The sequence below is a fragment of the Oncorhynchus keta genome, chromosome 36, assembly GCF_023373465.1.
Source record: "Oncorhynchus keta strain PuntledgeMale-10-30-2019 chromosome 36, Oket_V2, whole genome shotgun sequence".
Taxonomy (NCBI): Eukaryota; Metazoa; Chordata; class Actinopteri; order Salmoniformes; family Salmonidae; genus Oncorhynchus; species Oncorhynchus keta.
The window spans coordinates 8,247,912-8,264,675 of NC_068456.1; the positions used below are offsets into that span (position 1 = coordinate 8,247,912).

A 16,764-nucleotide genomic window follows, 5' to 3' on the forward strand; every position below is an offset into this window, starting at 1 on the left:
CGAGCATGTGGACGAGGCGTCTGAGGACCTGAAGTCGAAGGGCATCCCAGTGGAGTATACCACCAGAAGACCGGTGACTTTACCATTGGAAATACTCGAGCAGCTCCCCGCATGACCCGTGGTGTGCGAGCAGAGTCGTAGAGAAAGAGGGAGGTTTCCTTGGCGAGAGGACATTCACATTTGACTCAGACTCAGAAATTTCCAACGCGAAGATAGATGTTACTGAATAGGATGTAACGGATTTAAATTACAGCCAGCTGTTAGACATATTGGGCCGTTATGCTCGACTTTGCAAGAGATAAAACAGCTCCCCAATTTTCCCCCACTGCTTTAAGGGTGAGTAGCCTGAAGTATGTGGCCTCTACTGGCACCTTAGGTATGGTCACGTTAATAACAGATCTATTAGCTAATGATGAATGACACTGACAACGTCATGGAAGGCTATAAGATGAAGAGGATTCAATAAATGAATTGCATATTTACATTTAACATTTAAGTCATTTAGCAGACGCTCTTATCCAGAGCGACTTACAAATTGGTGCATTCACCTTATGACATCCAGTGGAACAGCCACTTTACAATAGTGCATCTAAATCTTTATCCTAAGGGGGGGGGTTTCAGCGGGGGTGACGTGAGAGATGAGAGCGTGAACAGAGAACTTGTGGTAAGGTGGATGAACAGTGCCCTTGTTTGGGTGTAGACAGGCCTGGAGGTACTGAGGTGCGTTCCAGCTGGGCATGGTCTTGTAGTTGTGGAGGGGAGGAGCGGGGTTTAATGGCACAGGCAGGGAGCCCAGCCAACAGCGAGTTGCAGTAATCCAGACGGGAGATGACAAGTGCCTGGATTAGGACCTGTGCCGCTTCCTGAGTGAGGCAGGGTCGTACTCTGCGGATGTTGTAGAGCATGAACCTACAGGAACGGGCCACCGCCTTGATGTTAGTTGAGAACGACAGGGTGTTGTCCAGGATCACGCCAAGGTTCTTAGCGCTCTGGGAGGAGGACACAATGGAGTTGTCAACCGTGATGGCGAGATCATGGAACGGGCAGTCCTTCCCCGGGAGGAAGAGCAGCTCCGTCTTGCAGAGGTGCTGCTCTTCCTCCCGGGGAAGGACTGCCCGTTCCACGCATATGGTTGATGGCTTATACTAACACATAGTAGGTTATTATGGGCTATAGACTCACCCCCTTAGCACACAATACCAATACACCTTTCTCTTTGACTCAAGCGATGTGTCTAGGCGACCAATACGTTTTGGTTGCAACTGCGGCATGCATTTTGATACTTGGCCGAGGGGCCCGTCCCCCAGACTCATCCCCCTCAAACTCCATAGGCAGGAGACAGTCCTCTGACCCCCTCTCCCGAACTTTCGCTCGCCTCCAGCCCACACTCACTGGAGCGAGTGACTTTGAACTTAGTGGCTAGCCCCAAGTCGTTATATATATATATAATTTTTTTTTTTTTTTTTTTTGTGCATTCTGCTATTTGCCTCATGACTCCTGCATGCTTTGTTGACTATGAGCATGCATTTCCCAACCCTGGGATAGACTGTTCCCACATTCGGGACTCATACTCTCTGTTGGTTACTCATTTTTGGCCTCCCATCCCATTCTAACCACCTCTACGCTGGCTTTGTATTCATGTTACCTGATGAAATTGCTGTAAAATATTAGATTTTTGCCATCTGATGCACATTCAGATGTCATAAATCAGCACTGCAGAGCTCTCCCTGTCCTCTGCCGTGCCTTGATTGTATTACTGTTGATGATATTTGGAAATATGCATGTACACTCTGGCCCATCTACAGTTGCTAGCCGCATTTCTGACATGTGCTCTAATATCTGCTTCACTGATTTCTGCTCTCATAAAAGCCTGGGTTTTCTATATGTTAACACTAGAAGCTTATTACCTAAAATTGATCAATTGAAAGTGTGGGTTCACAGCTCCAATCAAGAAGTGTTGGTCATTACTAAGACGTGGATAAGGAAGAGTGTTTGTTGTTAACTGATGTTAACCTTTCTGATTATAGTCTTTTTCAGCAAGACAGATCTTCCAAAGTTGGGGGAGTGGCAATCTTTACCAAGGATCACCTTCAGTGCTCAGTTGTCTTTACCAAGTCTGTCGCCAAACAATTTGATTTGCTGGTTTTAAGTATTAAACTTTCAAATAGCTCTTTGTTGACTGTTGCTGGGTGCCATCGTCCTCCATCAGCACCGGCATGTACCCTACCTGCCCTAATCTCTCTCCTGGCTCCTTACACTAAGTCTGAATTTGTTCTTCTAGGTGACCTAAATTGGGACTACTTAAACCACCTGACCAAGTCCTAAAGCAATGGGACTCCCTAAATATTTCTCATATTATTACCAATCCCACAAGGTTTGACTCCAAACACCCAGAAAAAGGCTACTCTTCTTGATGTTATCCCCACAAATAATCCTGATAGGTATCAGTCTGGTGTTTTCTGTAATGACCTTAGTGATCACTGTTTTACAGCCTGTGTTTGTATTGGCTGCTCAGTGAAACGAGCTGTCCTGATTTGTCATAGACGCTTGCTATAAAACTTCCTTCTGTAGCTCAGTTGGTAGAGCATGGCGCTTGTAACGCCAGGGTAGTGGGTTCAATCCCCGGGACCATCCATACGTAGAATGTATGCACACATGACTGTAAGTCGCTTTGGATAAAAGCGTCTGCTAAATGGCATATATTATTATTATTATTATTAATGAGCAAGCCTTCCTTCATGAACTGATAGAATCACCTTGATCCCCTCTGTAGAAGATGCTTGGACCTTCTTTTTTGATATTTTCGGTATTATTGTTAACAAACACAGCCCCATAAAGAAAATGAGAATTAACAACAGGTTCAGGCCCTGGTTCGACCGTCATCTTGCAGAGTTACTTGTGGCTGCTTTTGTGTGATGTATTGTTGTCTCTCCCTTCTTGTCCTTTGTGCTGTTGTCTGTGCCCAATAATGTTTGTACCATGTTTTGTGCTGCTTCCATGTTGTGTTGTCTGACTTGCTATGTTGTTGTCATGTGGTGTTGCTACCATGCTGTGTTGTCATGTGTTGCTGCCTTGCTATGTTGTTGTCTTTAGGTCTCTCTTTATGTAGTGTTGTGTGGTCTCTCTTGTCGTGATCTGTGTTTTTGTCCTATGTTTTAATCCCAGCCTCCGTAGGAGGCCTTTTGGTAGGCCGTCATTGTAAATAAGGATTTGTTCTTAACTGACTTGCCTAGTTAAATTTTAATTTTACCTTTATTTAACTAGACAAGTCAGTTAAGAACAAATTCTTATTTTCAATGACGGCCTAGGAACAGTGGGTTAACTGCCTGTTCAGGGGCAGAACGACAGATTTGTACCTTGTCAGCTCAAGGGTTTGAACTTGCAACCTTCCGGTTGCTAGTCCAATGCTCTAACCATTAGGCTACCCTGCCGCCATTTATTTAAAGGTTAAATAAACAAATTAATTCAAATGAGGGCTGTCCCCAACTACAACAAATCTTGGTCGACCTAGAATAGTCTGTTCTTTCAACTAATCGATTGGTCAAAATGTTTAAACATATTTTTCCCTATATAGACACACCCTATGTGTTTTAATGAAGTCCACTATATGAAGGCTACTGAGCTTGTCTGATGCTTCAAACACACTGTGATTAAATAACTAAGACACAAATGACTCAAGGGAGACAGAGATCAAGATAGCTTAACGAGAAGAAGGAAAAAACCCTGTTCTCGACCTTCATCCTCCCGCTGCTGCGGGCCTTGGCAGATTATGCTGTTACACTTCTGCTGTTATGCTCCTAATAGGCTACACCAGGGGTCGGCAACCTTTTCTATTTGTAGTGTGTTGTATCTTCTTGTCTCTTATTTTATCCTGTATGTAACTCCCTGAGGTGACATTTCATCATATGATCGATCTGGTTGCCACTGTTTTCACCACACTTAATGAATTAAATAATGTGATTTCTGAAGGTAATTGTTTGAACCAGATCTTATTTAGGGGTTTCATATCAAAGGGGGTGAATACATACAGTAGGCACACACCACTTTTCCATTTTTTTAAATGTAATTTTTTTTAAACAAGCAATTTTTTTTCATTTCACTTCACCAATTTTATCTATTTTGTGAATTTATGTTGCATGAAATCCAAATAAAAATCAGTTTAAATGACAGGTAATGCAAAAAAAATAGGAAAAAAGCCAAGGGGGGTGATTACTTTTGCAAGGCACTGGAAACCTGCTATAGAGGCATCTGCTGAGATTTTGGTTTTGCCAGATTAGGTACAAATTTGCCCACATAGTTAACCTTTGTGCACCCTCTTGATCGGTAGGCGGTGGCATGTTCTTGATGGCTATCTGAACGCTACCTGTCCCAATGCATTGTGCCAACTGTAAAGTTTGGTGGAGTAGGAATAATGGTCTGTTTTTCATGGTTTGGGCTAGGCCCCTTAAAAACAGTGAAGGGACATCTTAACGCTACAGCATACAATGACATTCTAGATGATTCTGTTCTTCCAACTCTGTGGCAACCGTTTGGGGGAGGCCCTTTACTGTTTCAGCATGACAATGCCCCCATGCACAAAGTGAGGTCCATAAATGGTTTGTCGAGATCGGTGTGGAAGAACTCGACTGGCCTGCACAGAGCCCTGACCTCAACCCCATCAAACACCTTTGGAATGAATTGAAACGCTGACTGTGAGCCTGGCCTTATCACCTAACATCAGTGCCCTACCTCACTAAAGCTCTTGTGGCTGAATGGAAGTCTCTGCAGCAATTTTCCAACCTCTAGTGGAAATCCTTCCCAGAAGAATGGATGTTATAGCTTCAAAAGAGGGACCAACTCCACATTAATGCCCATGATTTTGGAATGAGATGTTGGATGAGCAGGTGTCCACATACTTATGGTCATGTAGTGTATATTGCATGCGTGAGATTCAAAAGGTTAAACAGGAAATTGATCAGATTTATAGTGAAGAAGTTGAGAAAAAGCCCAGGTCCCTGAAACTACGATATTAGGAAGCCGGCTCAAGGCAACAAAATTGCCAGAATGAAAACAAAATGCACAGAATACAACCTTCGAAATATAAAACAATGATTACATGCAAATGGGATGAAATACAGAATATATTTGAATCATTACTATACAAATCTGTACAAGCAACCATAGAAGGCAGGTGGGGGGGGGGGGGATCTACCACCATCGTGGAGAGAAGCCATAATATCTGTAATTCCAAAGGAGGGTAAAGATCAAAAGGAATGCAATTTCAAAGGACCTATTGCAATTCTTAATGTGGATTATAAACTGTATGCATCAATAATAGCAAAAAGAATGGAGGACAGTCTAGATGCAGAGAAATAATTTGATTCAGTGGGATGGGATTATCTATTCCAAGTTATGGATAGATTTGATTTCAACAAAGTGATACAGTGCATCAAAACACTACATTCATATCCGACTGCCAGAATAAAGATGAATGGACATTTGTCACAAACAATAAGTCTAAAACGAGGGGCAAGATAAGGCTGTGATCTTTCACCCACGCTCTTCTCGTTGTACATTGAGTCATTCGCAGAGGCAGGAAGAAAATACCCATCCTCAGGGGAATAACAATAAGAGGCAATGAAACACAAGGTATACATGTGTGCTGATGACCTTCTGATATTTCCTAAAGACCCAGGTTCAGGTGTACAGTAGATTGACGAATGTTTTATAAACATTTGGAACATTTTCAGGGTATGTTCAGGGTACACAAGACCAAAACCCTTGTATATAAGTATACCCACAGCAAGAGCTGAATAGTAAATATAATGTCCAGTGGACCTCTTCATCCATTAAGTATATTGGAGTAAATCTACTAAAAGATACACCAAAACCTTATGAAAGAAATCATGTTCCCATCAACAAGAAAAAATATGATGATCGGGACAGGTGTAATTGACTTCCTTTGGATCTTAGTAGTAGAATTGAAACGATCAAAATGAATATCCTGCCGAGGTTACTGTATTTGTTCCAATCACTGCCCATAGAAATCCCACCTAAACAGTTTAGGGAATGGGATAAACGGATATCAAGGTTTATCTGGAACAGTAAGAGACCAAGAACTAGATATACAACATTACACTTACCAAAACACAATGGGAGTATGGCCTTACCAAACCTAAAATATTATTTTGGGATCCATACTTGGAAGTTGTCTAATTCAAAGATGATGTTACTTGTAACTAATCTGATGTACGTATGTGTGCTCTACCTGCCTTCCTGTTTTGTGTTTTTGTGTTCAATAAAAATAAAATATATATAAAAATAAAAGTTTTGAAATTGTTCCAAACTTGCATGAATTGTTGCATTACTCCACTTGGGTGTGGGATAGGTATCAACAGTGTGTTAATATTTGATCACTTCAATATTTTACTCTGTACAGTTGATTTTTCTGTAATAACGGCAGAATTTGGCGTTCTTCATTGGAGATTAGTACTTCTTTATAGAAGTGATTTTTCTTTCCAAACCATTGTTTATTTTCTGCAGCGACTGTTTGCGTAACAGTAGCTGAGGTCATAGCTTCCTAATGACTGAATGTTACAGTAATGAGTCTTGCCCTCCCATACCCCCTGTCCTGCTCTTGACATTTCACATTGACGAAACATCAACTTTTAATGAGCACATGATGAGGTCGGAGACTGTTTGTGTGTTTCTGTAAATGTTTTCCAAGCCCCATTGTAAATATTCTAATGGAGGGCAGTAATATCAGCCATTATGAAAAGCCAATCCTGTCACATGCTCTGGTATACTGTATATTATTGTATACTAAGGTGTCTGTGTGCATCTGTCTTTACTTGCTTTATGCAAGTCTGGTTCCAGTCCTAAGTGGGTAACCTACTCTCTGTTCTTCTGTCCTTGTTTCCCCTGAAGGTGTGCATTGTGCAGAAGAGGGACACAGAGAAGATGTACGCCATGAAGTACATGAACAAACAGCAGTGCATCGAGAGAGACGAGGTCCGAAACGTCTTTAGAGAGCTAGAGATCCTACAGGAAATTGAACATGTTTTTTTAGTAAACCTCTGGTGATTATCCTGTGTTTTCTTTTCATTTTATATACTGTTCGTACATTCTGCATGCCACTGCTGGAACCCTGTGTGTGTGTGTGTGTGTGTGTGTGTGTGTGTGTGTGTGTGTGTGTGTGTGTGTGTGTGTGTGTGTGTGTGTGTGTGTGTGTGTGTGTTCGGGCATGTGGGAATGCGGGCCCATTGCACCACACATTTCTTAATTGTTGCACTGTAAAGTCAGATGACCCCATATTTCCCTCCCAGGAGTATGATATCTGGGTGAAGTAGGGAACCCGTTTCATTATTTAACCATCTCCAGTGTCTCTGCAGCACATATTCAAAATATAATTGGGCAGGTGGCACAATGTTCACAGCAAATTATACCAAAGCACTTTACTCCTGTGTAATTGGTAGAATGATATTGCTCTCGGTGGTTATCTACGCTCTGAGTAATTGATATTGGGAGCATCAATAATTTCATACACATCCTTTAGTACATAAAGAATTTGAGCAGATACATACACCAAGACAAAAGTGCACCCACACCCACTGTATGTCTTGTATGCATGTTTTTTTTTTCTCCAAAGTTTTAATAACACCGAGGGGGGTGTCTCAATGAGAAGCGTCCTCCCAACTAAAATAAGCAGAGGTTTTTTTTAATGAGGTGGTAGTAGGGCCAGTGTATTTTTTTTATATTATAATTCCCTCAAGTAGTGTACATCTGCTAGCCCCATCCTTGTTCTAGTTTCCCTGCTTTGCTCTGCTTGGCTATGGCACATCAAAGCCCCATTAGCGACAAAGACAGCAGACAGCAGCGTTATGGATAGGCGGAAATTATCGGGCTCCTTAGATCGCACTGCATCTTCCTGCAATTCAAGTCTACTTCAGAGGGAAAAATTGTGAAAGTGGTCAGCCCATCTCAAATTACACTGGAACAAAACAACAATCACTCGTAGTCTCGTACAGCCTCCTGAACAATACCCAAGACACTCCTGTGTGCTGTGGAATTGGTTACATCACTCTCATCCAGTATACGCTTTGGACGGTTCATAGAACGTTTGCGTTATTCTGTATCCCTTTGCTGGTGAATATCTTGGGGAGGTGATAGAGAGGCACATTCGCAAGCGGCTGCCTGCCGTCACCATCAAACTGACCAGATTTGAGCAACAAAAGGGAGAAATCTGAAGAAAAAAAATGAAGAAAACATTGCGATGGCCTGCCTGTCAGGCCACAGCACCCGAGGCTGCTGAGGGGAGAACGGCTCATAATAATGGCCGGAACTGAGAAAATAGAATCGCATCAAACATCTGGAAACCATGTTTGATGTAGTTGTTACCATTCCACCTCTTCCGCTCAAGGAGTTTTGAAAATAACTTTACAGAGTGTATCAATCACGCTAGCCTCATTGTGGATCTTTCCTGCAGAGGCAGGCTCTCACTGGCCAGCCCCCCTGTGGCTGTGTTGGACTCTTAAAGGCTCTGCATGGTCAATTTGACATCTGCGGTGGCCGTACAGCATTTACTGCGATGCGGCCATGGCAGTAGTGAGAGCATTCATACTTCTTGTGCTTCAGGGAGCTGTCGTGGATCCAATGAATTGGTCTGCGCTGCACCACTCATAGTGATTCAAAGCTAATCTCTATAGCCATCCCGCTAAATAAAAGCAACTGGATAAACAAAAAGACAAGACCGTACCTCTTCTGAGATGTTGGAGTCCGTTTCCCAGTGCTTGACATAGGAGCTCTGCCAAGATAGTAAAAAGACAGCACTGTTTTCCCACCTGCATCTCCATCCCGAGTCTCCCCATTGCCGCTCAGCAAAATTAGCCTACATTTAGTCTATTGTATATATGTGTATTTCACACTATGTTGAGGTAAAAGTCAGAGAATAATGCTGTATGGATGTCAACCCCAATGCATGTTCTTGTCATCTTCACCAATCAACTGCATTACAGTTAAAAACAACTTAGACTACCACCACCGATTTCTGTATGCTAGCTATGCTACCAGCTTATACGAATGGGAGTTAGCATTTACCAGTCACTTTTTCTAAGCCTTAAAAGGGACTAATTTTAAATGTTATGCAGCAAAAACTGCCAAATATATCCAAATCTGATTTTAGTAACCACATTGTGAGCCTGCTACAATAAATACAGCAATCATGAAGGATTTTACAAATATCCACTGTTAGATCAGATTTGTTTAAAATTGCGCCAATACGGGATCCATCTTTCCCCCACAGTCTGCATTCCATTGACCTCTTTACAGGCATCTATCCCCATTACCTCCCCTATCTCTTTCCGGGAGTTCAAACTCATTTTCATATCTTTGAAATCCCTACACAAGGTATCATAAAGATGTTTTGTTGTCAAGGAAGTGAGTTTGTGTTTATACGGGATTTACCGCCCCCAACTACTGTCAACCAAACATGTCAATGCGGCGCTATACGGAGCCCTCTGCATTGTTACTCCATTTGGGAGGCGCACGGCGATGCGGTACGGAGCTTGATACGGCCTCCGCAAGCCTCCGAAGACATTGCAATTGTGTCACACCCTATGTACGGAGCCTCCGGACCACATGGTCGGATCAAGCATAAATTGGCGTTTACTAGGAATGTCTGAAGGTGACATCTGATGTCCTGCTGAGACTAACTTGCTTGCTCTGTGAAAAATCTCTTGAGAGAGTTCAGACTTATCTCCTGAAGCCAGAAAAAGAGAGCTCAGCACAGAGACAAATTGATTCATTGTTTATTTTGCTTTGGGAATGGTTGTTTTTGTATATACAGTACCAATCAAAAGTTTGGACACCTTCTCATTCCAGGGGTTTTCTTCATTTATTTTCTACATTGTAGAATACTAGTGAAGACATCAAAACTATGAAAAACACATATGGAATCATGTAGTAACCAAGAAAGTGTTAAACAAATCAAAATATATAATTTACTACTATGAAGAATCTAAAATCCAAAATATATTTTGATTTGTTTAACACTTCTTTGGTTTCTACATGAGTCCATATGTTTTATCATATTGTTTTGATGTCTTCACTATTATTCTACAATGTAGAAAATAATTCAAATAAAGAAAAGCCCTTGAATGAGTAGTTGTGCCTAAAGTTTTGACTGCTACTGTAGGTCTACATAAATGCTTTCCCCATTCACAGTGACTATTACTCCATTTTTTGGTGTATAATAGCATAACTTCCTGTTTATACAGGAAACTCCCTTTCATAAACTTTGACTTGCTTTGATAAGAACGATGTTGAGCTATATTTGGTGATGGTCTACTCTACTACAATTTGCACAGTGTAATGACCAGGAGTTGAATTGGTACGGTGTGTGGGTATGCTTCTGCACATCATAAATCCCTGCTGACTTGCAGATCATTTGCAGTATCTATTTAGTTTGGGCAATGACATGTCCCATTATTGATGGACTGAAGATGGGCCAACCAATGAATTCTAGGAACTGCAGTGCCTATATTCCCCAAAGTAGATATCAGAGGATGCAACTCCTAAGATTAGTAGGAGTTGTTTTATTGGTACAATGCCAGAGGGGGGGAGAGCGGGAGCGTGAGAGAAACAGCCATCATGGAAAGTAATGATTCCTGAAATCACAGCGAAGGCAAGGAAGAGAGAGGAAAGCTGAGAGGCAGAGGGGGGTTAAGGCAGTGTTAAGAAGGGATTTGATCATTGATTACTTTGTCCAAACAGAGTTTCAACGTCTATTGGTTTGCTTTCTTCTCTCTCTCACACACTGTTTTGAATCCTATGTTTGCTTTCATTATGTCCTGAATGTTGCTGGGTTTCTTTGAAGCTCCATCCATTGCTTCAGAGAAAATCAGAGGGAATCTGTAATGCTTGGCACTGAATCCACAAAACTAGAACAAGACTGCTTAAGCCTGGAGGACTGTCAAGTTTGCTGCATGCAGTAATTGCCGTGACCCTTCACTTGCTGATGATAGATACCGTATGATGTGTAGGAGTGGGATATATTTAAATGGATTAGCCACCTTGAAAGTATTATCTGCAGCGTGCAAAAAAATCCACCCAAATCCCATAAGCCATCACAGCATAGGTAGGTGTAGATGCTTTCTTTCCACCCCGATCAATTTGTATTTCTAAATTGGAGGTCATATTCCCCTACCCAGACGGACAGTATTACATGCCGTAAGTGTACGCGGTGAAATTGATCCCTTGCACTTTCCAGTGTTAATCATCATCAGAGCAAGGTTTTGCCTTAAGCATTACATTGCAACAAATTACTCTAAAACACCATTGGCCAGTTTCCCCGGAGATCTGGATAGAGGCTCTGAAAGCTGAACCAAGTTAGACGCCTAGCAGCCATGTGGGAAAGTGAGGAAGAAGGGAAGCAAGAGGGAGTGAATGTGTTAGCGCTGAGCACTGGGATTTTCGTTGTCTATGAGCTACGGCTTTGGAGACCCTTTTTAAGAGGGTTGTAAGGTCATCAGTGGGATCCGCTGATTCGCAGTCATCATCCGCTGTCGATCCATCATCTCAGAGAGAGCAAGAGAGCAGTCACTGTGGTGAGAATAGATGCACACCCTGTCCTCCTCGATGTCCATTTAGAATATTGATTCCCGGCTGAACAGAACAAAGCTCTGGGAGACTATTGTAAAGTGACTGTTCCACTGGATGTCATAAGGTGAAAGCACCAATTTGTAAGTCGCTCTGGATAAGAGCGTCTGCTAAATGACTTAAATGTAAATGTAATGTAAATGAGACGTTGAGACGAATTAGGCTTTACCCCAAACACAATAGTCATAACAAGCTCTGGGTGGCATCCAGCGGCAGCCGCTGATTGGCTGAATACCTGGGACGCAAGATGGTTGGAGTTGTCAACAAAGCAGCATGACAGAAATATAATGATATGTTTTAAAACGACCAGGAGTTTCTTTGAGTAGATACAGTGCATTCGGACGATATTCAGACCCCTAGACTTTTTCCACATTTTGTTACATTACAGCCTTATGCTAAAATTGCTTGAATTATTATTTTTTTCCTCATTAATCTACACACAATACCCCATAAGGACAGAGCGAAAACAGGTTTTTAGAAATGTTAGCAAATTTATTAAAAAACAAACAAACCAGAAACCTTACATACATAAGTATTCAGGCCCTTTGCTATGAGACCCGAAATTGAGCTCAGGTGCATCCTGTTTCCATTGATCATCATTGAAATGTTTCTATAACTTGACTGGAGTCCACCTGTGGTAAATTAAATTGATTAGACATGATTTGGAAAGTCACACATCTGTCTTTATAAGGTCCCATAGATGACAGTGCATGTCAGAGCAAAAACCAAACAATGAGGTGAATTGTCCATAGAGCTCAGAGACAGGATTGTATCCAGGCACAGATCTGGGGAAGGGTAACAAAATGACAGCAGCATTGAAGGTTCCCAGGAACACAGTGGCCTCCATCATTCTTAAGTGGAAGAAGTTTGGAACAACCAAGACTCTTCCTAGCGCTGGCCGCCTGGCCAAACTGAGGAATCGGGGAAGAACGGCCTTGGTCAGGGAGGTGAACAAGAAGCCGATGGTCACTCTGACAGTTCCGCTGTGGAGATGGGAGACCCTTCCAGAAGGATAACCATCTCTGCAGCACTCCACCAATCAGGCCTTTATTGTAGAGTGGGCCAGACGGAAGCCACTCCTCAGTAAAAGTCACCACAGCCCGCTTGTAGTTTGCCAAAAGGCACCTAAATAATTATCAGATCATGAGAAACAAGATTATCTGGTCTGATGAAACCAAGATTGAACTCTTTGGCCTGAATTACAAGCTTCACGTCTTGAGGAATCCTGGAACCATCCATAAGGTAAAGCATGGTGGTAGCAGCGTCATGCTGTGGGGTTGTTTTTCAGCAGCAGGGACTCGGAGACTAGTCAGGATTGTGGGAAAGATGAATTGAGCAAAGTAGAGCTCCAAGAACACAGTGGCCTCCATCATTCTTAAATGGAAGAAGTTTGGAATCACCAAGACTCTTCCTAAAGCGCTCAGGACCTCAGACTGTGGCAAAGGTTTTCCTTCCAACAGGACAACAACCCTAAGGACACAGCCAAGGCAATGCAGGAGTGGTTTTGGACAAGTACTCATAATACTAGGACAAGTCTCATAATGCCCTTGAGGGACCCAGCCAGAGCCCAGACTTGAACCCGATCGATCATCTCTGGAGAGACCTGAAAATAGCTGTGCAGTGACGCTCCCATCCAACCTGACTGAGCTTGAGAGGATCTGCAGAGAAGAATGGGAGAAACTCCACAAATACAGGTGTTCCAAGCTTGTAGCCATATACCCAAGAAGACTGGAGGCTGTAATCGCTTGCAAAGGTGCTTTAACAAAGTACTGAGTAAAGGGTCTGAATACTTATGTAAATGAGATATTTCATTTTTTTTATACATTTGCAAAAATGTCTAAACCTGTTTTTGCTTTGTCATTGTGGGGTATTGTGTGTAGATTGATGAGAAAAAAAAAACAATTTAATACATTTTTTAATAAGGCTGTATCGTAACAAAATGTGGCAAAAGTCAAGGGGTCTGAATAATTTCTGAATGCACCGTATATACAGTGATCTGTGCAAACAGCAGAAATGCATCTATTTCACTTTTGCTTGTCAAAAACGAATGACCACTGCTGCACATGCTGCTACTGTTTTGAACAGATTTATACTATTTAGAATGAGCAGCCAGCTCACGAACAAACGAGTGCACCAGGGGATAACCCAAGAAGCATCAAAAGAGAACCATCGCGCTCCCAGAGAAGCTTGGCTGGTGCGTAAAACCCATGAATTCAAAAAGGTGTTGTGGGTTCGCACTCAAAAATCTTACTTCATTATTACATTATTATTTATTTTTTCACTGCATCAGGGATAGCGTACACAGACGTTTTGGCTTCACAGCCTTCCTCAGTGTGTAGGTCAAAAAAATTTGTTTTATTCAAAACAGCATTTATAGAGAACAACCGATTAGCAGCAGGTGCTTCTAATCATGGTTGCCACTCATCTGGATGTGGCTTTTCTGGTCTACATGTATACAAATTAGGCACAAAGAAATACAGAATTATAGGGTATGGGAGTGGGCTCGAAGGGCAACTCACGAATCAACTGCCCCAGGTGTCCGCTCACCTGAATACATCATATCAATTCATGATGATTCACCACAGAGGACAGCAGGTACAGCCGTTCATAAATATATGGGGCCAACTGTTAAACGATATGCTAAATCTGATATGGACGGTGTTCTTGTGGTCCTTCTGTAGCTCAGTTGGTAGAGCATGGCGCTTGTAACGCCAGGGTAGTGGGTTCGATTCCCGGGACCACCCATACGTAGAATGTATCCACACATGACTGTAAGTCGCTTTGGATAAAAGCGTCTGCTAAATGGCATATATTCTTGTACAACAGTAAATTTGGCTTATAAGAAGGAGGTGAAATCTAATTCTTAATTTCGACCGTGTGGAGATAAATGAAACTCTTATATATCCACATGGCTTCTCTTTGGAGTAATTTTTTGTTGTAATCACCTCATCTACATGGTGGATTAACTTTTTTGATTCTTATGCAATTAATTAATATAATGTTTTTTTGCTATATAGTGTCTCGCAACTGGCAAGGTGATATCTTGAGGTGTAATCATGGATTTAGGTTCTCCAAGGCGTAGGATGTTTATCCAATAAAATTCTTATGACAAGAACACTAACATATAAATACTTGACTTTATCTCATAGGTCCTAGACGTCTGAGGGCATACAAAGTTATTACACTTCCTTATGGTGCTACAAGAGGTACATGATCTACAGGGGATCTCTCTCTGACCACATCTGATTTAACCAATATGGTTGTTAACCCAACAAGCATGCAGATGCAGTAAGTGAAAACACATTATCAAACTGGGGATAGCTAGCTAACATAATGTCCCAAAGCATGTTTCATATTTCCGAGTTAGTCAGATATGAGTTTAACGGCTTGAAATTGACGTGGGCGCTAACTAGTTAGCAAGCTACCAGCTAGCAATAGCTAGCCAGCTGCTTATCAAAAGCAAATAACTGGTGAAGTTTACAAAAACATTTTACCAAACTATTTATCAATGTTTCTCAAAATGACTCCAGCTGGCTAATTTGATAATGCTTTCTGATACACCAGGTTTTATGCTGTTTTAGTCCACATGTCACCCTGAGGAACCTGATAAGAAGAGTAGAACCTGATAAACAACATCAGGGGGAAACAATCAAATATGCCATGATTTTTTTTGTCCTACCAGATCAGCGATGAGAAGGGTCTAGCTAGTGTATCCCGCTGTCTTTTGACTCTTGCCTGGTTTGTCAGGCCCCAGGCTCCTATGACTGTTACGATGATTTATTTTACAAGTTCATTACAATTAGCTTTTGGCTTTAGCACCTTCTGTACCTGATCGAGCATCTCGTCCTTCACAGCCGTCTGGTTCAAGAGACTCATTGGGGGGAGGAGACTAGAGCAGACCCAGAAGTTCTGACTGAACACACATTTGAGCACCCCAGGACAGTCCATTTACTTTGTGCTGTTGTAATTTATGCTATGAAATCCTATCATTGGGGCAGTTCCCCCTCATAGCAAATTGCTGGCAAAACAATTCAAGCAATGTTTGCACGGCCTGTGCGCCCAATGGAGGTGGAGCTGCCACTGCTGGCAGTCACAGAGGGGCAGAGTAGTAAGTAACTAAACAGCTTGTTTTGAACAATATTTGAAGCAGGAAAATGTACACATTTACCACACTTTTATAAACATTTAAAACATGATCCATGAATTATATAATATATATTTGTTGGGTAAATATTTTTGGGGTTGGACCAATCACAAGTAGGGTGCCGCCCCTAACGCCCTAGCTGGCGAGCCGCGGCAGCTTAGGTGCTGTTGTCATCCATAAAACTAGCTGAAGGATATTTCCTCAGAGGGCTTAGTTCTTTTCACTTTCGTCTTCTGCTGTTACACACGCATTTATTCTGCAGTAGACAGAACGTCACAGGCGTTAAAGTCACGGTCAAAGGACTCTGTAACTTTCCAAAGCCACCTCACCATTAGTGGTGTTCTGTTCTCTCTGCGACTGGAACTTTCCAGTGCCACCTTACCATTTTAAGTTCCTGTAGGACGTCCGTCAGAAGTGCACCTTGTGAAATAAGGCCAGTGGGGGTGGAGAGAGAGATGTGCTGACGGGACCAGAGGGGGGTAACAGGGGGGACTAGGCGGGGGACCGCAGGGCGAGAGGCAGCGCTCACACATTCACTGCATTGTTAGATGGATCATCAGAGGAGCCAGGTGTGTCTTGTGATCCAGCCCCTTGACCAGCCTCAGCCAAGCTGTCTCTCTATCACAAGACTATCTAGGCCACAGTCTCAAAGCAGACCACATTCAGAGCCCAGTGTCTCTCTCATCCATTCTCTCTTCCTCTTTCGCTCTACTTCGGTCTCTCCCCATATCACCCCCATCTCTCTTTCACCCTCTCTCCCCTGCATCTCTCTCTCTCTCTCACTCATCTCTCTTTCTCTCTCTCTCTTTCGCCCTTTCCCTCTGCTTCCCTCAGCTCATTTTTCATCATGGCCTGATTGTGCTCTGCTGTCCCAGTCAGTTTGGCCTGGCTGTTCCACATGGCCCATATCCTTGGCTCTGTCACAGCGCTCCCTGGGCTCAGGCCTTAGCCAGGTCCCCAATCATCTGTTTTGGGCATATTTGACC

At 42.5% G+C, this 16,764-nt stretch overlaps 1 protein-coding gene across 1 annotated transcript in view; it reads left to right on the plus strand.

Moving 5' to 3' along the window:
• The window catches only part of LOC118369554 (serine/threonine-protein kinase 32C-like), a 142,318-nt gene that overhangs the window by 89,462 nt on the left and 36,092 nt on the right, over window positions 1–16,764 (plus strand). Inside the window, exon 3 of the mRNA XM_035754043.2 lies at window positions 6,907–7,058. Coding sequence (XP_035609936.1) covers window positions 6,907–7,058 — 152 coding nt within the window. The remainder of the gene's footprint in view (window positions 1–6,906; window positions 7,059–16,764) is intronic.